The sequence below is a fragment of the Lynx canadensis genome, chromosome A3 (assembly GCF_007474595.2).
Source record: "Lynx canadensis isolate LIC74 chromosome A3, mLynCan4.pri.v2, whole genome shotgun sequence".
Classification (NCBI taxonomy): Eukaryota; Metazoa; Chordata; class Mammalia; order Carnivora; family Felidae; genus Lynx; species Lynx canadensis.
In genome coordinates this window covers 132,798,127-132,821,835 of record NC_044305.1, presented here as the reverse complement: position 1 = coordinate 132,821,835, position 23,709 = coordinate 132,798,127, and the positions used below count along the sequence as shown (strand labels likewise).

Here is a 23,709-nt window from a genome sequence, read left to right as displayed (position 1 = left end):
TCCAACTTTTCTAATAACGTCCCTAATAAATCAGTAGCCACTAGGTTGGCTTGTAGTCCCAAATAGAGAATTTCTCTCTCTTTTTAAAAAATGTTTGTTTATTTATTTATTTTTGAGAAAGAGAGAGAGAGGCAGAGAGAATCCCAAGCAGGCTCCATGCTCAGCAGGGGGCCCTATGCAGGGCTCAGTCTCATGACCGTAAGATCATGACCTGAGCCTAAATCAGGAGTCAGATACTTAACCAACTGAGCCACCCAGGCGCCCCAGAGAATTTCTCTTTTTTATTTTATTTTATTTTATTTTATTTTATTTTATTTTATTTTATTTTTTTTAATATATGAAATTTATTGTCAAATTGGTTTCCATACAACACCCAGTGCTCATCCCAAAAGGTGCCCTCCTCAATACCCATCACCCACCCTCCCCTCCCTCCCCCCCCCCATCAACCCTCAGTTTGTTCTCAGTTTTTAACAGTCTCTTATGCTTTGGCTCTCTCCCACTCTAACCTCTTTTTTTTTCCTTCCCCTCCCCCATGGGTTTCTGTTAAGTTTCTCAAGATCCACATAAGAGTGAAACCATATGGTATCTGTCTTTCTCTGTATGGCTTATTTCACTTAGCATCACACTCTCCAGTTCCATCCACGTTGCTACAAAGGGCCATATTTCGTTCTTTCTCATTGCCACGTAGTACTCCATTGTGTATATAAACCACAATTTCTTTATCCATTCATCAGTTGATGGACATTTAGGCTCTTCCCATAATTTGGCTATTGTTGAGAGTGCTGCTATAAACATTGGGGTACAAGTGCCCCTATGCATCAGTACTCCTGTATCCCTTGGATAAATTCCTAGCAGTGCTACTGCTGGGTCATAGGGTAGGTCTATTTTTAGTTTTCTGAGGAACCTCCACACTGCTTTCCAGAGCGGCTGCACCAATTTGCATTCCCACCAACAGTGCAAGAGGGTTCCCGTTTCTCCACATCCTCTCCAGCATCTATAGTCTCCTGATTTGTTCATTTTGGCCACTCTGACTGGCGTGAGGTGATATCTGAGTGTGGTTTTGATTTGTATTTCTCTGAGGAGGAGCGACATTGAACACCTTTTCATGTGCCTGTTGGCCATCCGGATGTCTTCTTTAGAGAAGTGTCTATTCATGTTTTCTGCCCATTTCTTCACTGGGTTATTTGTTTTTCGGGTGTGGAGTTTGGTGAGCTCTTTATAGATTTTGGATACTAGCCCTTTGTCCGATATGTCATTTGCAAATATCTTTTCCCATTCCGTTGGTTGCCTTTTAGTTTTGTTGGTTGTTTCCTTTGCTGTGCAGAAGCTTTTTATCTTCATAAGGTCCCAGTAATTCACTTTTGCTTTTAATTCCCTTGCCTTTGGGGATGTGTCGAGTAAGAGATTGCTACGGCTGAGGTCAGAGAGGTCTTTTCCTGCTTTCTCCTCTAACGTTTTGATGGTTTCCTGTCTCACATTCAGGTCCTTTATCCATTTTGAGTTTATTTTTGTGAATGGTGTGAGAAAGTGGTCTAGTTTCAACCTTCTGCATGTTGCTGTCCAGTTCTCCCAGCACCATTTGTTAAAGAGACTGTCTTTTTTCCATTGGATGTTCTTTCCTGTTTTGTCAAAGATGAGTTGGCCATACGTTTGTGGGTCTAGTTCTGGGGTTTCTATTCTATTCCATTGGTCTATGTGTCTGTTTTTGTGCCAGAGAATTTCTCTTAATAACGATATTGTTTGTGGCAATGAATTGTCTCTCAGCTGCTATACAACCAAGAACAATTATATTGAAATGTTTTCTGATCCTTACAGGGTTACCAGAGATTCTTACATATTCAGGATCTCATTATTGGCTAAGTCATGGAAATCTTTTGCAGAGCGCCATGTTTAATGACGTTGAGCCCAGTCCTTCCTAAGAGGCTTAGAGCATCGCAGCCAAAACTGCATCCTCCGCGAGGCTACTCAGTTTTGACTCCTGGCTCAGACCACGATAACCTCTCTATTTTAGTTTTCTTGTCTGTAAAATGGGGCTGATGGCGAGTTAACATGTTTAGAATGGTGTCTGGCTCAGAAAATGGTAGATATGCATTAGCTCTCGATTTACTAAGGAAACCACGTTGTTAATGCCCTTGACTAGAAGGCGTGTGGTGGGTTTTAATAAACGGATGCCCTCAAATGAGGGTGAAATTCAGGAAGAATGGCGAAAAGTGGGAGCTACACCCTGGAATCCTCCGCCCCTTCCTTCCTCCGCGGCCTTGTCCTATTGAAGGAGTACTGCTATTCCAACAAAGCCTCAAATGCCTGGCTAGTACCCCTACTTTACTGCCCCAGGCCATCCCCAGCTCTCTCTGAGCAAAAATTCCATGAAGGCCATCATCCCTACAGGCAGGCGCGGGTTAAGGGGGAAGTACAAGGCAGCCACGACCTGCTGACCGCCCCCAGTTGATCTCCAAGGTGTCCCTTCCCTCTTCCCCCTTCTCCCTTCCCTGGTGGGAGCCAACAATGGTAGCCAGGAGGTGGGATTACTGGGGACATCTGGTACCATGTGTCGGACAGACTGTGGCTGTAGTGCCTATACCAAACTGTGAGTCCAGGAGACCTGTGGGCAGTCAGGGCCCTGCCCAGTGTGCTCAGCCTGAGGCTTAAGGCTCTACCTCTTACCCATTGTCCTGGCCACACTGGCTTCCTTTTGTTTCTCAAACACACCAAGCTTAGTCCGGCCTCAGGGCCTTTTTCACTCTCCCTGGGATGTATTTCCCCACATCTCCGTGGCTGTCTCTGCATTCCCATTTTCGATCAACTGGCCCTTCTTCTCGGAAGACTTCCTGGCGACCCTATAAAAATTCTGTTCACCTCACCCCACCCCAGTCACCCTGTATACTTACGTGGCTTTCGAGCACGTTTCACTCCCCAAAGTTACACTTTGTATTTCTCTGTTTTCTATCACCGGGCCATGATAGATATTGCAGAAATGGCAGATGACAAATACTGTCGCAAGACGTACAAACGGCTGAAAACTTAGAAGAGACAAGAATTAGAATGACACAGGTTTGCGATTTGAAGGTTGGCTAGGCAGATGCATGAAGTAGAGATATTTCTTTTTTTTATTAGTGTTTATTTTTTTAAATGTTTTATTTAGGTGGGGTTTTTTGTTTTGTTTTGTTTTGTTTTTGTTTTTTGATTTTGAGAGAGAGTGAGCGCAAGTGGGATTGGGGCAGAGAGAGGGAGACCAAAGGATCTGAAGCAGGCTGTGCCCCTACGGGATGACAGCAGTGACCTGATGCGGGTCTCGAACTCACGAACCGCGAGATCGTGACTGGAGTCGAAGTTGGGCGCTCAGCCAACTGAGCCACCCAGGCTCCCAAAATATGTTTCTAATGAGTCCTTGCTCATGGCAGTCACTGGATTCCACTTCAGTCATGGGAAGTGGAAAGGACCGCTGGGAGGGGCCGTCTGTGGGAAGATGCCTCAGAGAATGAATGTTCTCCACAGTAAATCATGTCTTTTCTTCGAGAGCTACTTGGCCATCCAACGGTGTCCACGGAACCCCTGAAGGAGCAGCTGCTTTGACCACAATGACAGAAGAACTGGGGTGACGCCGTGGGAGATCCACCACCGCCCCCTTCTCCAGCAGCGAAGGCTGCAGGCAGACTGGTGAGCGTTGCTGTGGGAGGCCAAGGGCGTAGATGATTCTATAAACGCGGGACCTCTCGGATGTCATGGGAGCCTCACCGTAACCTGTAATGAGCCGAATATCCACGCCAGACCTTTGTTCCACACGGAAGGCTGTTGTATATCTCGTGGCAAAATACTTAAGAGACCTGTCAGACTCACAGATGAGTTATCTTTTCTCTTGTTAAACAAAAAGGCAAATACTCCTGCAGTGACCAGTGGCTGTCACCTGCCTGGCAGGTGTTTTTGAAATCGTGAATACACTTAATTTGTCCCTCCAGGGCAAAGGGGATGTCTCCACAAAGTAAGCAGCTGAATGGTGTGCTGACTGGCCTTATCCTCATATTTTAATCTCAGCCGTCCAGGGGGCCCCTGACGCTTTACCAGATTCCCGATTCAGCACTCCCATGCCCCCGAGGTATTACACCTCTGGCCTCTCCTTGGACCTCCAGCAACCCTGGACTGTCACACTCAGCTCACGACCTCCTTCCCGTTTCACCAGGGACAGTCAGAAGGGTTCTTCCCCCATGTCCCCACCAGTGCCTGCCACGGGCCTTTCCTTTATGGGCCTGACACAGAGGAACCAACCGTCTATGCCAAGGCCAATCCCTCTGCCTGAGCTCCGGATCCATCCCTCTCCCCAGCTCAGGGGGAGCCCCTGAAATCGTTCCCTCTCTCCCAACATCTTAGACAAGCAGGCAAAGGAACGAAACCAAGCAAACATCTGCCCTGACTTGACACTGCTTATCAGCAATGGCACTTCTGCTGCCATTTCTTCCACCAAGAAATGCCTCGCGAGGGTGGTCTGCACGCTCCTGCCATTCGTCCTGAACCCATCCTGTTTCAGCCCCAACACAAGCCACTCTTGTCAGGGGCACTGATGACCCCATGTCAGATCCGGTCTTCATCTTGCTGCGGTTCTCAGGGGCCTTTGACGAAGCTGATGGCTCCCACCTTTTGGACATACTTTCTTAGCTTGGCTTCCAGGGTACCATATGCTCTTGACTTTCTTCTACTTCGAGGGCATTCACCCTCAGCCTCCTTTTCTGGATCTTCCTTCTTGCTCCTTACTTCAGTGTGTTGGGGTGGTCGGGTCTCTGTCCTTGGACTTTTCTATCCACAAACCCTTGATGACTTTATCCAGGCTCCTGACTCCCGGATTCCTACTGCCAATGATTGGCTTTCTCTGGAACATCAAACTCACCTTTTCAACAGCGTAGTCAGCACCCCCACCTGGATACTGAGTAGGCAACACTAACTTAAAGATCCCAGCACACTCCTGATTCTTTCCTCCACGTTCTATCACAAGCCCATACGTGGACTTTCTATCATAAGCCCGGTCTCCAAAAATGGCAACTGCATTCTTTCGTGGGTTCAGATCCAGAACTTTGCAGTCACTCTTTTCTCTCTCTCGCTCCCCACATCCGATCCATCAGGAAGACTGTGCCCTTGAAATCTACCCCAAAGTTGACTGTTTCTCCTCGGTGTCTGCACCCTCGCCCTGCCCTTAGCCCACACGTGGGCTATTTCAGTGGCCTCCCAAGTGATTTCCCTGCTACCCTCGCCCTCTTATGACCTATCGTCCATACCCCCCCCCCAAGGGACCCTTCTAAACTATGGATCAGCTGCTGTCACTCTCGTGCTTTCCATCTCACTGAGAATAAAATCCGATGTCCTTCCTATAATCCACAAGATCTCATCCATGATCTGGCCTCCAACTTCTTGGCCTCTGCCACACATCTCCTTGCTTACTCAAGGCCACCTCACTGTCGCAAGGTCTTTTCCCCTGAAGGGCTGATCCCCCACGTGTCTGCATGGCTCAGTACCCCCCACCCCCCACTTCTTTTCAACTTTTAAAAAAAAAAGTTTATTTATTTATTTTGAGACAGACAGAGAGAGCGAGCCGGGGAGGGGCAGAGAGAGAGGGAGACAGAATCCCAAGCAGGCTCCGCATGGACAGGTTATCGATATGGGGCTCGAACTCATGAGCAGTGAGGTCAAGACCTGAGCTGAAACCAAAAGTGGGATGCTTAACTGACTGAGCCACCCAGGCGCTCCACCGCCCCACCCCCACCACTTGTTTGAAATCTTCTCTCAAATGTCACTTTTATTTGAGAAGCCTTCCCCACCACTGTCCAGAATAGCAACTCTGATCTCCAACCTTTCCGCCTGTCTATTTTCATATTCTGCTTTCTTTTTCCTCATGGAAGACTTTTTTGCCACCTGAAATATTTACTTATGTTATTATGGTTTCATAATGATTTACATATGTATTTGCTGTGTGACTCTGCCAGCTAGAACATAAGCTTCATGGGGTAAAGGTTCTTTCCGTCCATTGCTTTATTCTCTGTGCCTAAAACACTGTTTGGCACATGCTAGGCACTCCTTCGTTTAAGGCATGAAAAAGTAACCATTTTTTTGGAAGACATATGTGCTACGGAGATTGCATTTTTTTTTTTAATTTTTTTTTTTCAACGTTTATTTATTTTTGGGACAGAGAGAGACAGAGCATGAACGGGGGAGGGGCAGAGAGAGAGGGAGACACAGAATCGGAAACAGGCTCCAGGCTCTGAGCCATCAGCCCAGAGCCCGACGCGGGGCTCGAACTCACGGACCGCGAGATCGTGACCTGGCTGAAGTCGGACGCTTAACCGACTGCGCCACCCAGGCGCCCCCGGAGATTGCATTTTGAGAATAAATGTTTGCAGATGTTTCCACTGGTATAAAAATACTTGGTTTCTGTATCTTTGTGAGGCATCTGTTTCTGTTATGATCACCATTAAAAAGAAGTATTAAAGTAAACTGCATTTAGGACAAGAACTACGAATCTCTGTATCACATAGTGTTAAGCCAAGATTACTCTAATTACAATATTACCAATATTTTCATTGAAAGGGAAGTTATTTACATTAATAATTTAGATTTTTAGCTTATTTTGATATTTATGGGTGTCCTATAATGTACATCACTAGAACAGTCCTGCATATATATAATTTATACACAAGTATGTATCTGTATAACAGCGTTGAATGTTCAAAATCCTTTTTTTTTTAAATGTTTATTTATTTTGAGAGAGAGAGAGAGAGAGTGAGAGAGAGAGTGTGTTCGAGCAGGGGGGAGGGGCAAAAGGAGAGGGAGGGAGAGAGAATCCCAAGCAGGCTGTGTGCTATCAGCACAGAGCCCAACATAGGGCTCAATCCCATGAATCGTGAGATCATGACCTGAGCCGAAATCAAGTCAGGTGCTTAACCAACTGAGCCACCCAGGTGCTCCTCAAAATTATTTTCTGATAGGCTGCTGTCTCGAGGACGAGGTGTTTGGATAGGATAGGATCTGGACATGTGTTTTCGGTTCTTGTTACATAACATTCTACTTCGAGTACCAATTTCTGTAGCTCATCTATTACTGTGTAGCAAACTACCTTAGAATTTGCTGGCTTAAAAACAACCATTTTTGTTGACTCAGAATTCTGTCAGTCAGGAATTTGGCTGGGTGGTTTTCTGTTCCACCTGGCATGGGGCGGGGGTGCTGCATAGAGCTAACGACCCCCGCTAGCCTGGGGGATCCAAGAAGGCTTCACTCACATGTCTGACACTTCTCCAATACACGTGGCTCGCTTGGGCTTCCTCACAGCATGGCCGTCTCAAGTGAGTTGGACTTTTTGCCACAGCCGCTGGCTTTCAGAAAAGCATATCTGAGGAAAAGCAAAAGCCGAACAGACATCGTGTGGAATTTATACGACATCATTGACTCAGTACTTAATTGCTCAAAGCTGGCCACGAGACCACTGCTGATTTGGGGAGCGGGGAGTTGGATCTCATCTTTTTTTTTTTTTTTTTTAACATTTATTTATTTTTGAGACAGAGAGAGACAGAGCATGAACGGGGGAGGGTCAGAGAGAGGGAGACAGAGAGTCTGAAACAGGCTCCAGGCTCTGAGCTGTCAGCACAGAGCCCGACGCGGGGCTCGAACTCACGGACCGTGAGATCATGACCTGAGCCGAAGCCGGCCGCTCAACCGACTGAGCCACCCAGGTGCCCCTTGGTCTTTTAATGGGAAGAGTGGCAAAAAACTGAAGCCCATCTGAAATCCACCACAGTCTTCTTTTGCACATCATTATTTTGTGAGATTCATTCACGTTGTCGTAGGTAGCAGGTATTCATTCTTATTGCTGTATAGTATCCCACGTTCTGATGCCATCATAATTTGCTATCGATTCTCCTCTTGGTGGACATTTGGTTGCTTGTGATTCGGGGATATTATAAAGAATGCTTAATGAAAATACTTGTATACATCTTCTGGTGAATCTATGCACTCTTGGTATATAAGAGTGGAATTGCTGAGTCTTTTATTTTTCCTAATTTTCTTAATGTTTATTTATTTTTGAGAAAGAAAGAGACAGAGGGCAAGCAGGGGAGGGGCAGAGAGAGAGGGAGACACAGAATCCAAAGCGGGCTCCAGGTCCCGAGCTGTCAGCACGGAGCCTGACGCAGGGCTCGAATTCAAGAACCGTGAGATCATGACCTGAGCTGAAGTCGGACGCTTCATGGACTGAGTCGCCCACGTGCCCCTGGAATTGCTGGGTCTTAGCATATATTTAGCATTGCTTCCAACCAATTTTCCAAAGTATTGCTGCCAATTTATACTCCCATCAGCAATGTAGAAGAGGCCTATTTATCCAGGTTTTTGCAAAATCTCGATACTGTCTAACTTTAGCCAGTTGTAGTAGCTCACTGTGGTTCTCATTTGCATTTTTCTAAGGAGTCATGATGTTGAGCACCTTTTTGTTTATTTACTGATCTCTTAACTATCCTGAAATTGTTGAGAAAGTCTTTGACCTTTTTTTTAATTGGGTTGTCTACTTATTTACTTTTTACTGATTTGTAGGAATTTATTTGTTGTAGGTGTCTTTTGTTGAATTCATTCATTGAGAACACGTTTTCTCAGTCTTTGGTTTGCTTCAACAATGTCTTTCGATGAACTGAAGTTCCTAATTTTAATCAAGTCCAATTTAACAATCTTTTCTTTTACGGATAGTGCTTTTAGGATTGTGCTCTTTGGGAAATCTCTCTCAAGTCAGAAAGATGTCTTCTGGTTTTTTTCCTAGAACCTCTATGGCTTTAATCATTACACGTGGGGCTATGATACACTTCAAATTATTTTTTTGTATAGGGTGTGATGTAGGGGTATTTTTTTTTTATACGAAAGTTCAACTGATCATAGTTTTTATTGAAAAACTGCTTTCCCACTGAATTTTAGTAGCACCTTTGTTGTAAATCGGGTTATCTTACTTTTTGGGGGGGGGAGGGTCAGTTTCTGGACTTTCTGTTCTCTTCCATTGATCTTTTGGTCTATTTTTTTTCTTTTTTAATGTTTATTCATTTTTGAGAGAGAGAGAGGGAGAGAGACAGAGCATGAGCGAGGGAGGGGAAGAGAGAGGGAGACACAGAATCTGAAGCAGGCTCCAGGTTCTGAGCTGTCAGCATAGAGCCCGACGCGGGGCCCAAACCCACGAACCGTGAGATCATGACCCGAGCCGAAGTCGGCCACTCAACTGACTGAGCCACCCAGACGCCCCTCTTTTGGTCTATTCTTGCACTACTGTTTGACTTATGTATTTTCTAACTTAAACCAACTTTACATTCCTAGAATAAACTCCACTTGGTTTTGATTTATTAAACTATTTATATATATTGCTCAATATAACAAAGGACTTGCATTCAATTTCCTGGTATTTTGTTTGGAATTTTTTCACCTATGTTACTGAGAGAGAATGGACTTCAATTTTTACTTTTCTTTGAATATTCTTGCCGTGTTTTGATGTCAGAGTTATGCTAGCCTCATAAGATGTGGTTTTCCCATTATTTGGAAGAGTCTGTGTGAGATGGGTGCTACTTTCTTTTTTTTTTAAACTTTATTTATTTATTTTGAGAGAGAGAGAGAGAAAGATAGCGCAAGGGTACACAGGGGAGGGACAGATGGGGAGAGAGAGAATCCCAAGAATGCTCTGCTCTGTCAGCACAGGGCCTCAAACAGGACTCAAACTCACGATCATGACCTGAGCTGAAATCAAGAGTCAGACACTTAACCGACTGAGCCTCCCAGGCGTCCCTGCTATTTCTTTCTTGAACATTTGGTAGAAATTTACTACCTTTAACTCATTTGAGATTGGGGTTTTCTGTGTGAGGTTTTTTATTTATACAGCATACCTATTTCCTGAATAAATATAGACTTGTTCAGATTTCCTATTTCTTCTACAGACATTTTGGTAACTTGTATTTTTCTAGGAATTTTTCCATCTCATCAAAATTGCAAATTTATTAGCCTAGAGTTATTGGCAGAATTGAGTAGCGGTTAGTGTCGGTTCCACCGGCTGTCACTTACGTGGAATGTCACATATAGCAGCTGCCAGTGCATAATAGCACAGCTGGGGTCCTTGCGGAAATTTAGGTCCACCTTTACCAGGTGGGCTAAATGTATCTCTTTCTGATGTACACATTCTTTCTTTAGATATGTTAATACCTTCCATCAAGATGTTGAATCAAATCTTGGCCCAGAGACTCCCTGGACGCTTTAAAGGTCTATTATCTCAATTCTAATTTTATTTCCCTGTTTCCTCTTCTTGGGGTTACCTCATTGTTGCCCCACAACATGACCTGTATGTAGCTCAACGTTTTTTCCAGAAATACACCTACATTCACGCTCACCTGCAGCACAAGGCAGAGTCCATTCAAATTATCTGTGCCAATCTGACAGGCAAATAGGGCACCTGAGCCAGAGTTTTAAGAACTGCATACTAAAGCTTCTCTGTTCGAACACTCCTTTAATTCTTACAGTCTATGAAAACATCTTCCAAAGGGCTGGCTTTGCTCAAAACAATTTTCTGGTAAGGAATGGCTGGAAAAATCTGTGACTCATTTCTGTGCAACCACACGCCCAAAGACTCCAATCAAGATATGTCATCTGTTTAAACTACTTTGCGTATACATGAAAATCTTACAAAATCATTCATCCATTCAACAAATATTTATTGATCACATTCTATGAGCTGAGTACTGTTCTAGGCCCTGGATACACAGCAATAACAAAAAGACAAAGATTCCTGATCTCATATTTAGTTCAATACATTAACTATTTAGTTGGGCATTCGGTGCTGCCCTCTTGTTCTAACAGTTCAACATTTGAAATCAGGGCTGATCTAGAAAATAAGAGGCTTATGATCTAGCTGTTCATACGACCACCCTTAATGCTCTAACGATAGGTAAGATTTTTCAGAAAGAGTCTGAAGCTGCACAGAGCCAAGCCTGGCAAATGCCACGGGTGACACAACCGGACAGAACATTTGTGCGGTGCCATGAAAAAATAACGAGATGGGCTGCGCCACTGGCCTGGGAGTCTCTTGAAGGCAAGGAGTCTGTCTTGTTTTTCTCTTATTTCCCAATTGCTGGCCCAGTGCCCGGCAGCTAGTGGGTGTTTAACAACTCTGTGAAATAAGTGAACTGACAGGGAAGTAAGGAGCGAGTGAATAAAGAGCCACCTGCTTAGTGATCTCATCTGGTCTCATGACTTTAAATACCATCTAGACAGAGAGCACTGCCGAGTGTATGTCTCCAGTCCAGGAGTAGCCTGTGAATGCTACAAACTACCTTCTCATCTTCCCTGGATGTCTTACCGGCATCTCTAACTCGATAGGTCCCGAATCAAACTCCGGGCTCCTTTCTACCCCACTCCCAAACTGTTCCACCCACAGTCTGCCCCTACTCAGTCAATGATCACTTCACCCTTCTAGTTGCAGGTCAAAAGTCTTGAAGTCACCCTTGACTTTTTTCTTTCTGTTACCGCCCACTTCCTGACCTTCAAGATATCCTAGGTCTACCTTCAAAATCTGTATTTCCAGAATTTTAGCACTTCTCACTGTCTCCACTGCTTTTACCTGGTCCAAGCTACCCTCCTCTCTTGTCTGGATTATTTTAAGACTCTCCTGACTTGCCTCTCAACTTCTACCTTTGCCCCCATCGGTGTCTTCTCCCCGAAAGGCTCAGACTGATCTGTCAAACATTAAGTCAGATCGCGTAACTCCTCCAACAGCTTCCAAGTAAAATGCTTGCTTAATGCTAATACTTAGTAGGGGTGCTCGGGTGGCTCCGTTGGTTAAGCCTCCGTCTTCAGCTCAGGTCAGGCCCTCAGGATTCGTGAGTTCGAGCCCCGCGTGGGGCTCTGTGCTGAGCCCTCAGAGCCTGGAGCCTGCTTGGGATTCTGTCTCCATCTCTGCCCCTCCCCTGCTTGCGCTCTGTCTCGGTCTCAAAAATAACCATTAAAAAAATATACAGACTAACACTTAGTATCGAACTCTTACAGAGGAGGAAACTGAGGCACAGAAAACGGTGATTGAATCCGGGTCTACCGCGAAAACGTGTTCTTCCCTCCAGAACCCCAGGCCTCTCCCGTGCAAAGCCAGCGCGGAGTGGAGACCCGGGAGCGCTCCGAGTCCACGCTGGGGACCGTCGGCCGCGCCACCGCCTCCCTCGCCGCGCGCAGCGGGAAGACGGCCCTGCAGCGAGCGGAACGGAACTGAATCGGCTCGGTGTGAGGCACCGCCCCGTTTCTTCCCGGTCGGCTCGGGTTACGACGACTAGGAGAGGATTGCAGTCTGGGAGGGGGCCGCGGGGCTGGCGGGGCTTCCCTCCCGGAGCCGGCGGGGACCTCCCCGCGGCCCCAGGCGCCCGGAATGCAAAGCCGCGGTCTCGGTTTCCGCCCGGCGGGCTCCGCCCGGCGCTCCCGGAAGCTGCGCTCGCTGCCCGGGTAACGGGCCCCGCGGCGCCGCGATGGACCTGGAGGAGGCGGTGAGGGAGCCGGGCGCCCTGGGGGCGCGACGGCGGGGAGGGAGGGGAGGAAGGCCGAGGGAAGCGGCTGGAGGACGCCGACCGGCCGTGGGGGCGGCCGCTGGCCGGAGGAGGGCGGGCGGAAGGCTGCGGGGCGGGGCAAGGGATGGGGCTGGCGGGCCCGGGGTGCGGCTGGCGTTTCTGGCCCCGTGAGGTCGCGGCTGAAGGGAGGGCGGGGCGTCAGTCCGTAGGGGTGTGTTTCCGGGGGAGGCCGAAGCCGTGGGACTTGTGGCGGTGGCCACCCACGTGGCGCGTCCCCTGCCGGCGGGGCCACCCACGGGTTCTCCTTGCTGGCGGGGTGGGCGTGGGAAGGGTCGGGGTTGGCACCCGCCGGCTCCTCCGTAACCCCCGCCTGTGTCTCTGGGAATCCTCGCCGCCGGCTGGGTGAGGGATTCCAAATTCGGGTTCGGGCCGCGCCGAGGTGATGCCGCTTTTCAGTACGGGGTCATTGCAAACTTTACCGACTTGTTGAAATGATTTCGGCGTTCATTTCTAACACGCTACATGAAATGCTGCACCCTTTGGCCCTATTGAAGGAGCATTCGGTAGCTAGATCAAAGACAAGGTCAAAGACCTAAACGCTGGGAATCAGGAATTTAGTGCCAGTGTATGTATGGACGGAAGCACCATGTGGTAGAAGGGCTTAGTCGCTATAGATGCTCAACAAATGGTTATTGAATGATGGATGGTTAACGTCTGTAAATGCCAGGTGAATGAAATTGATCATTAACTCACCATTATAATTGATCATTATAACTCACCACTAACCTATATTTGCCATGAGTAGGGATCCTGTTTTGCTCACCACTGAATCCCCAGCACCTAGTTAAATGCCTAGGACATGCATGGGTAATACTCCTTATATTGCTGGATGAATAAATCGAAACTTGAAACAACCCCAATAAAAATCTGGTTCTCTTGTCATCTGTGTTTTTAGTGTCACGGAGGACGTTGCAAATGGCCCGCTATTTCTTCTTCTTCTTTTTTTTTACATTTATTTATTTTTGAGAGACAGAGGGAGACAGTGCGCGAATGGGGGAGGGGCAGAGGGCGAGAAGGAGACACAGAATCAGGAGCAGGCTCCGGGCTCTGAGCTGTCAGCACAGAGCCCCACGGGCTTGAACTCATGAGCCCTGAGATCATGACCTGAGCTGAAGTGGCACGCTCAACCAACTGAACCACCCAGGGGCCCCTATTTCTATTTTTAAAGTCTTTTCTTAAATCTTGTCGTCTTTTTTCCTCGCAGCACTTTCAAGGAGTTTTATTTACTCATCTTTTTTAACATTTTACCCCATCACCTTTTCTTCTTTTTCTCCCCTCCCCCACTGCATATTTTAGAAACTTTTAAAAATAATGTAATTCCATTTCAAACTGTCCAAAAGACTGAACGGCTTTTCTTCTTATAATCTCTCTGATATATTTTTTATCATCTATGATTTTTTTAATCTATAGGGTAAAATCAGGGAACCTTCTTTGTAGAAATGCAATGTGGTGAATATGATTTGATAGTAACCCCTTTTCTATCTGCTCCTATAGAAAGAATTCAAAGAAAGATGCACTCAGTGTGCTGCTGTCTCTTGGGGTCTTACTGATGAAGGCAAATATTACTGCACTTCTTGCCACAACGTTACAGAAGTAAGTAACAGACATCATTTATGCATTTGCCAATGTTTTGAAAATTGCAGTTTTAGCCTGTTATGTGGCATAGTGCCCAAGTAATTGATCGATTTTTGTCACTCCTGCCGTGGGCATATTCCAAGAATGTTAATCTTCACTGCTTCTACATGAGTTAAGGAACGTGTAAATCACATTTAGGATGGGTTTTTGAAATGGTGTTGGGCCTCATTTACAAGTGATGTCATGACTCAGACTGTGTTGTGTAAGGGAAAATAATTAAAATTGTACTTAGAAGGTGATGCATTTCTTCTTAATACTTCTGTAAGAGTGTTTAATGTGTTCTAGCTTTGAGGTTTGGAAGATGGAATGTTAGATTGAGGACCATTGGGAATATTGAATATGCTTCATTCTCATTTTACCTCTGTTTAATCCCTTACAGATTTGCAAAGTGTTTTCTTATCCACTATTTCATTTTCTCCTAATATTCATTTTCACCTGTGAGATATACTATTATGGTCCCTGATGGGGCAAGTGGGGCTCACGAGCTGAGTGAGTGTGCCCAAGTCGCACAAGTCTAAAGTGTTGAGCCCGGACGTGAACCTGAGTCTTCTGACTACAGTGTTCCTTTTACCCCATCGCACCTGCCTCTTACGCTAGAGACTGTCATACTGTCCTGTGTAACGTTGGTCAGTGAGGCCTCTTCACACTGTGAGTGCAACGTCCTGTTCTAGTTACCACACATTCGGGCCACTGTAACCAAAATGATCAAAGGTGTGGGCAGTCTGCCCCTGGACAGGCCAAACGTGCCAGGACTCCTCTCTGGAAGAAGATTTGCTCCAAGTACACAGAGCTGGGGAGGAGCAAATGTTACCTTCACCATATAGACTTAAAAAAGGCAGATTTGAAACCGAGAAAAGTAACTGTATAGACTTCTGCTTTGGGCCAAGATGGAGTAACAGGGACCGGATTTATCTTCCTACCTTAAACAGCTAAAAACTTGGGCAAAATATGTAAAGCAACTAAAAAAAACTTTTTCCCTTGAGGAAAGTGGCTAATTTACCTTGTAGCTCACCCAAGAGCTTTTCTTTTTTCTTTTTCTTTTTTTTAAGTTTATGTTTTTATTTTGAGAGAGAGAGAGAGCAAGCACGGGAGGAGCAGAGAGAGAGGAAGAGAGAGAATCCCAAGTAGGCTCCGCACTGTCCGTGCAGAGCCCGATGCAGGGCTCGTACCCACAGACCGTGAGATCGTGACCTGAGCTGAAACCAAGAGTCCGACGCTTAACCAACTGAACCACCCAGGCGCCCCCGCGAGAGCTTTTCTTGAAGCAATCATTGTTTTCCAGTATGCAGCTGAAGTTCTTATGCCTGCTTCCCATTTAAGTCACATGGAACAGCTAAAAAAATGCCAGCTCAGTGAAATTTGGGGAGGGGGTGGATATGTGTTATTATCTTGGTGGTGGCGATGGTTTTGTGAGGATGTTTATACGTGTATCTCTACGTGTAGTTACACATGCATATACGGATGTACACACGTCAACTCATTCACTTTAAATAGATGCGGTGTGATACTCTTTGCTCGGGTGCATGGAAGGCACTAGCAGTTTTACTCACCGTTGTTTCTGCAGTGGCCGTGCAAATGTCAACACAGCAAAGGAAGATTGTGTCTAATTGGACAGTTCGTCATTGGCAGATGAAGTCAGCGTGCTATTTTCGTAGAAATTAAACTCCATTAACTAATTGCGTCTTTTATTTCTGTCTTTAATAATGTTCCTATTTGATTCTGTCTGATAAAACCTACTGTAGTTACTTTAACTTGAAAGATCCTAATACCACTACACCATCTAGTTCCACATTTGAAAGACAACCTGTGTAGAGTAACTTGTCAAGAATGTAGCATTCTTTTTTTTTTTTTTTTTTAATGTTTATTTGAGAGAGAGACAGAGCATGAGCGGGTGAGGGGCAGAGAGAGAGGGAGACACAGAATCCGAAGCAGGCTCCAGGCTCCGAGCTGTCAACACAGAGCTTGACATGGGCGGGGCTCAAACTCACTAACCATGAGAATATGACCTGAGCTTAAGTCAGACACTTACCCTTAACAGACCAAGCGACCCAGGCGCTCCTCCCTGCCTACTCCTTAGAAGTTGTACCTGTCTTTGTAGGGTAACTGCTTTGGTATGTATTCTGATGGATCTTTGTTTTCAGTGTGGCCAACCCAGTCCACTAATATTGCTTTGAATGTGGTTTCTCTGGCTACAGGAAATACATTCCCCAAATCCTATCGCTAAAGGTGTTTCTTTTACTCTTCGTGAAGGCTGCCGATAAACTTCATTCCAATCTCTAAGTTTAGAGACATATATAAATGTTGCCTTTTGGTTAAAAATCTTCACCTTTCTCCCATCATTAAGACTTAATGCTTTTATGTTTTGGTTGTGAGAAAGGCAGAATCTTAGGTACCAGCCCTTGAGAGCACTTGGAGTTGAAGACTATGGGATGAGTTATACTCACCATTTATGCTACTCACTATTTATCACGCTAAAATTCTGTAGGTTTGAGTAAAAATAAAAAGTAGTACTTTTATAATTTCAGAAATGAAAGCTGTATTATTCAAATACGTAGAAAAGCAGGATGAAACAAATCTGTATGCAGTGTAGGCATTGCTGGTTACAACAAATACAGCCCTCTTCATTCCAGAGCGTGTTTGGATGGAGGAGAAAAGGAAGTTTGACTTTAGGTTTCATTTGAAAAAATTAGAAAGTGATTTAAAATAAAAGTTTATTAATTTGACAGACTTTTATTTAGCGTTTATTGTGTTCCGGGTACTGTTTTAAGTAGTGAAAAAATCTGGAATGAAAAAGCCACATAAAGGTTAACCAAAATCTTACAGTTGATATAATTTTCCCGAAATGTTACTGTCCTTGGTCCTGGCACTCCCAGTTTGGTTCATTATGCGTCCCAGAGATGCTTGGAAATACATTTAGGGAGATGTAAAACCATCTTTTTCATCGTCTGTCTGTTTCCTGCAGAGATCAAAGGAAGTCATAAACACTGGGGCTATTCCTAATACAAAAATACAAGCCATCAACCGGGGACTTAAAAGAAAAAGAAAACTTGGTAAGCCCTTTCTTCATATGTGCTTGGAGATGTGGGATGGAATTTTAAATGGATTTTAGACAAGTTGCCAGAGTTGTAAATGGCTCATCCAAAGTGGAATTAAAGTGGGTAATTGTTGATGGTAAAATCGGAAGTAAATGTGTTAAAAGCATATCCTGTTTTTATCCTGCTTATTGTTGTGAGTTGGTTTTCCAGTGGAGCAGCTATTTTTTTTAACTTTATTTTTTATTTTTTAAAATTTACATCCAAGTTAGTTAGCATATAGTGAAGCAATGATTTCAGGAGTAGGTTCCTTAATGCCCCTTACCATTTAGCCCATCCCCCCTCCCACAACCCCTCCAGCAACCCTCAGTTTGTCCTCCATATTTATGAGTCTCTTCCGTTTTATCCCCCTCCCTGTTTTTATATTATTTTTGTTTCCCTTCCGTTATGTTCCTCTGTTTTGTCTCTTAAAGTCCTCATATGAGTGAGGTCATATGATGTTTGTGTTTCTCTGACTGACTAATTTCACTCAGCGTAATACCCTCCAGTTCCATCCACGTAGTTGCAAATGGCAAGATTTCATCCTCTTTGATTGCCGAGTCATACTCCATTGTATATAGAGACCACATCTTCTTTATCCATTCATCCATCGATGGACATTTGGGCTCTTTCCACACTTTGGCTATTGTGGATAGTGCTGCTATAAACATGGGGGTGCACGTGTCCCTTCGAAACAGCACACCCGTATCCCTTGGATAAATGCCTAGTAGTGCGATTGCTGGGTCGTAAGGCAGTTCTATTTTTAGTTTTTTGAGGAACCTCCATCCTGTTTTCCAGAGTGGCTGCACCAGCTTGCATTGCCACCAACAGTGCAAAAGAGATCCTCTCTCTCCGCATCCTCGCCAACATCTGTTGTTGCCTGAGTTGTTCATGGTAGCCATTCTGACAGGGGTAACCAGTGGAGCAACTATTGTGCAAAAAAGGATAATGGAGTATATTTCTTCTTATCTGTTGGCATATGTTTCTCTGTGTTATGTCATGTATTGTGAATATGATTTTCTGTGCTTTTAAAGAAAAATGCTTATTTTCTGAAATGACTCAACTATGAAATTGTCAGGATAGGTGAGTTAAACATAATATTCATCTTTTAGAAATCCATTTCTCACACTGAATTTTGAACACACCCTTCTAAAATAGGAACATCATTTTCCTTAAAGTAGTCTCAGCATAGGTGTGCATTGAAAGGTGACCTATTTCATTAATCTAGTGAGTATATATAATTAACCATTACTGAGAAGAATCTGAGGTAAAGTCTGATGCTTTAATTTTTTTGAATTTATCTATTTATTTTGAGACAGAGAGTGAGAGGGAGCGAGTGTGTGCGCTTGCGAGCAGGGGAGGGGCAGAGAGAGGGAGAGAGAGAATCCCAAGCAGGCTCCACACTGTCAGCACAGAGCCCAACAGGCGGCTGAATCCCACCAACTGTGAGATCATGACCTGAGCTGAAATCAACAGTCAGACACTTGACAAACTGAGCACCCCAAGTCTGATGCTTTTTATTTCTGTGACTACCCAGGGCCAGATTCTCCAACTTGAAACCAGGCTAATGGTAACAGTGGATTCTTGTACACCGTTGTAAGGTAGCTTTAAGGACACACGTGCATGAAATGTAGATATATAAATATTCGTGAAACATCTATATGAAATACATTGATATTCTTAGATGAATAACAGAGAGAATGCCTAAATGCTAACTCATGTTTCTGTTTTACCTTTAATAGTGACTGTTTTTATTAGGCTAAAAGCTGATTAATTTTAATTAAATTTTATTACAATAAAACTTGATTAATCTGTATTTTACTTAAGTAGATAAAATGTATAGTTTAGGGGTGCCTGGATGGCTCCGTCAGTTAAGGGTCCGGTTCTGGATCTCAGCTCAGGTCTTGATCTCAGGGTTGTGAGTTCAAGCCCCACACTGAGCTCTATGCTGGGCATGAAGCCTACTTAAAAAAAAAAATATGTATAGTTTAAACTTAAATTGCTGAAGGAGATTTAAATGCTTCAAATTAGGTGTCAAGTGTCTTATATTCAGCTTCGTTGACCCAACATAGTTTCTTCATCAGTAAAATGAGAATGGTAATACCATTTGTTCTATAAAATAGGAACTCAGAATTTAAATACGACTTTACCATTTTGTAAGACCGGTGTTGTGCAAGAAGAATGCACACGTGTTCAGCTTTAAGAGCTTAAACTCCCTCAGTTTCAGAATGCATCAAAATTAGAGGCTTTCTCTCTTACTCATATACAACCCAAGACCCTTTCCAGAAATTGGGTTAGTCAACAGGGTGGGGAGTAGGAGTCCTGTGACATTCTGCGGGGAGAGGGGAGCCTGGAGTCCTAGTAAGAGACTTCATAAACTATGTGTAAAAGGTGCCGATAACATGTTTTCCATAGAGTTGGGATATTTGTCCGGCAGAGAGGAGTAAAACATTAGGGTCTTAACCGATTTTAATATTTTCTTTAACTGGTAGTTCTATTTAAACATGTAGCTCTGTCTGCTGTGGAGGCAGATTTCTTCACAATCTCCTAGGGTTGTTTTGAGCATTAAAGAAAATAATATATTTCAAATATTCAGCACATACCTGGTGCCAAGGCAGGGTTCAGGAAGTATTTGTTTCCTTGCTTCCATTTTCTCCCTGCAACCTGTAACTGTCTCCAGAAAAGCAGAATGCCATCGAGCACTTTATTTTCTTAGAATGTTCTTAGTGCACTCTCTGCACTCCTAGACCTTTGCATCTTGGCTTTTGTTCATTCATTCTCCAAATACTCACCGTTCCCTTTCTTCGTGACCGGGACAGAGGCCTGGAGAAGCCAACGCTGAATGTCGAACATTCTTTCCTTTCGGATTCTGCCGGGTATTGTCCAGTACAGTACATTTTGGGGTTCAGTATGTACTTTTAAAGCGTATTTCATTTTTTAATATGTTGACTACTCATTTTTCTGCCTTTTCCATGAGTATTTCAGAAAAATTGTAGATAACTTAAAATATTTAAAATCTGATGAATTATAAAAACGGGGTTTAGCTTTAGCATTTAGTATGTATTTGCCAGATTGGAAACAAGAGAGAGTATTCCTACTCAGGTATACAAAAAAATTCCAGCTGTAATGTGTAAAACCTAGTTGTAATTATGTGGTAGCCTGTAGTAAATAGGAGTGCACATGTCTGAAGCATGTTATTTGTTGTTTAGAGAGAGGCTGGGATTGGTATGTGTGTGAAGGTTTTCAGCACATACTTTATCAACAAGCGGAAGCCTTAAAGACCCTTGGAGTGGGCCCAGAACTAAAGGTGAGTCCATTTGCGTCTAGAGGCTAGCTTGATGCTTTGTTTGAATACCAGTAGGATTTGGAGGGAAACTAAGGAGAAAAGTAGGGCTATCAGTAATGACACTAGGGCTACTGAAAGAATCATTTTTTCTGATGTTTTCTCTTTAATCTTTTTATTAGGCCAATAATTTCCAAAGTGTGCTCTACAGAATATAAATAAGCAATGCATCCAAAAGAAAATAAAAAAGGTTTTAGTCTTCAGAGGCACCTGGGTGGCTCAGTCAGTCGAGCGTCTGACTCTTGGTTTTGGCTCGGGTCATGATCTCGTGGTTTTGTGAGTTCAAGCTCCACGTCGGGCTCTGCACTGACAGTGCGGAGCTTGCTTGGGATTCTCTCTGTCCCTCTCTCTCTGCCCCTCCCCCACTTGCACTGTCTCTGTCTCTCTCAAATAAATAAACTTAAAAGGAAAGGTTTTAGTCTTCAATATTAAATATTAATATATGTAAATATAAATATATTTAGTTTCAGCATTTAGGAAACATTGGGTTAAATAAAGTAAAACAAATAACCTTGCAGACTTTTTGGTGCCTTCTCTGTGTTAACGTGATTGTTTAATTTCCAAGGGGAAGTAGTCTGTGGCATTCACAATCTGAGAAAATCCTCTAGTGTGTGTATCTATCAGGACTTGAGTTTCAGAATGCACTCTGGGGAGTGATACATTAAAACAGTGCTTCTCAAACTTGAATGCGTACCAGAATCACCTGGAAGGCTGATTAAAACACAGATTGCCGAACCTCATTCTAGCGTTTCCAATTCAGTAGGTCTGGAGTAAGGCCCAAAATTTGCATTTCTTTTCTTTTCTTTTCTTTTCTTTTCTTTTCTTTTCTTTTCTTTTCTTTTCTTTTCTTTTCTTTTCTTTTCTTTTCTTTTCTTTTCTTTTCTCTTTTTTTTTTAATGTTTATTTATTTATTTTGAGAGAGAGAGAGAATGAGTGCACACAAGTGGGGGAAGGGCAGAGAGGGGGAGAGAGAGAATCCCAAGTGCAGAACCCCACGAGGTGCCCCCAGAATTTGCATTTCTTACAAGTTCCCAGGTGACACTGATGGTCCGGGGACCACACTTGGACTTGCTGTTCCTCCAGAGTACCACAATCCCTACTGTTATGTGAATTTCACGTTTCTTCATCTGGTTGAAGCCATTTCAGGAATTCTTTAAAAAGCCAGTTATTTAGCAACAAGCAGTTATTATACACTTGCTTCGTGCCCGTTATTGGAAACCAGGTACTAAGAGATGCAGCCTAGTTGGAGAGAGCGTTTCACACATGTGGCATGAGTAAACATGAAATGGTGGAGGGACGCCTGGGTGGCCCAGTCGATTGAGCATCCGACTTGCTTGATTTCAGCTTGGGTCATGATCTCATGGTTTGGTTTGTGAGATCAAGCCCCACCTTGGGCTCTGAGCCTGCTTGGGATTCCCTCTCTCCCTCTGTCTCTGCCCTTCCCCTGCTTGCACTCTCTTTCTCTCTCAAAATAAATAAACTTTAAAAAAAAAGATAGTTCATAAAAAAAATGAAACGATAGAATGCTGTGCTCATAAATGACATTAAGGGCAAAAAGAGAAGGGAGAAAGATCAATGTGGACTGAAGTCACCAAGGAAAGATTTGTAGAGGAGCCTTTGCTGTTCAAACCAGTGTTTGAGGCAAGCCAAAAAGAATGCCCTCTAGATCAGTTTGTAGCCTAAAAGGACCCTGGGCCTACCCTGAAAAGTATTATAGGAATTAAAAATCCAAAAACACGAGAGACCAGATGGCATCCATGGTGGTTATTAGGGAAGATTGCTGGTAGTCTGGGGGTTTGGGAATTTGGTTTCTTTCAAGCCATCCTCTGTATAAATGCTTTCAATTTATAGTTGCATAAAGTTATACCAAATAGATACAGTAGGGTTTACTCCTATATAGTTTTCTACCCACTTCATTGGGGTTAATCCTGAAAACAGTTTGTCTGAAATTAGCCAATGAGCATAACCCGTTAGACCTGACCATTTAAATGGCATAGGAACGGCATTACTCTAAGAACACAGGCTCTGGAATGAAAACTGACTCCAAATCCTATTCATGGTTTTTCCACTCAGTGGTTGGGTCATTTTGGCCAATTTACTCAGTTTCTGTAGGGGTAAAACGGAGATAATGGCTGTCTTGCAGTGTTGTATCAGAGCTAACGGATGCCTCATGCCTAGTAGGTGCTGAATAATAGAGAAGTTGTTTTGTTTTGTTTGTCCTGTTTTATTTCACTTCTGCCTGGACCCGATAGCAGCTCTGCTTCTAACCAGAAGTGTAGTCATGTAGAAGTTGCTTGCTTTCTCTCATTCTTTTTTTCTTTTATAATTTTTTTAATGTTTATTTTTGAGAGAGAGTCAGAGTGCGAGTGGGGAGGGGCAGAGAGAGAGGGAGACACAGAATCGGAAGCAGGCTCCAGGCTCCGAGCTGTCAGCACAGAGCCCGATGCGGGGCTCGAACCCACGAACCATGCGATCATGACCTGAGCCAAAGTCGGATGCTTAACCAACTTGGGCCTCCCAGGTGTCCCTCTCTGATTCTTAATTTACTTAACCTGCAAAAGGAAGGGGTCAACTAGGTGACCTTTACAGAATTAGTCTCTTCTTTCTCTAAGATCAAAGGTAATGAGAATTTATTCAGTGTTTGCCGTATACCTGCCATATACTGATACACAGATTTTGTGATGATCATTCTTTTCCAAGAAAGTAGGTAAAGAAGGTAAGAACATGTTTGAATGGAGGGCGGTATGCAAAGTACATGTGGTAGACATGTACCGGTGTGTTTGGCGTTACCTGAATTACCACTCACTTCCCTTCTACCTTAGAATGAAGTTTTACATAATTTTTGGAAGCGCTACCTTCAGAAGAGCAAGCAGGCCTATTGTAAAAACCCAGTTTGTAGAAGAAAAGTTACGGTAAGTCACAAGTCTGAAACGCAGGATTAAAAGTCATTTCTAGTTTGAGGTAGAGATGAAAACAGGTTGAGCCTCATCTGGATTTATGATGTTTGTCAGAGAATCGTCAGTGAAGATGTTTCTGTTATAGTCCAGAAGGACAAGGTCAC

At 44.1% G+C, this 23,709-nt stretch overlaps 1 protein-coding gene across 2 annotated transcripts in view; it reads left to right on the top strand.

Annotated features, from left to right (window-relative positions):
- The first annotated feature begins 12,465 nt into the window (after positions 1-12,465).
- TAF1B (TATA-box binding protein associated factor, RNA polymerase I subunit B) overlaps positions 12,466-23,709 on the top strand; it is a 74,315-nt gene continuing 63,071 nt past the window's right edge. The window contains exons 1-5 of one of the 2 annotated variants that reach the window (XM_030311664.2): positions 12,466-12,518; positions 14,094-14,192; positions 17,197-17,284; positions 20,515-20,612; positions 23,471-23,560. In XM_030311664.2, the coding sequence (XP_030167524.1) occupies positions 12,501-12,518; positions 14,094-14,192; positions 17,197-17,284; positions 20,515-20,612; positions 23,471-23,560 (393 nt within the window). In that variant the 5' untranslated portion in view covers positions 12,466-12,500. Of the gene's footprint in view, positions 12,519-12,953; positions 13,267-14,093; positions 14,193-17,196; positions 17,285-20,514; positions 20,613-23,470; positions 23,561-23,709 lie in introns of those variants that run through there. The other variant, XM_030311663.1, reaches the window with a different exon arrangement.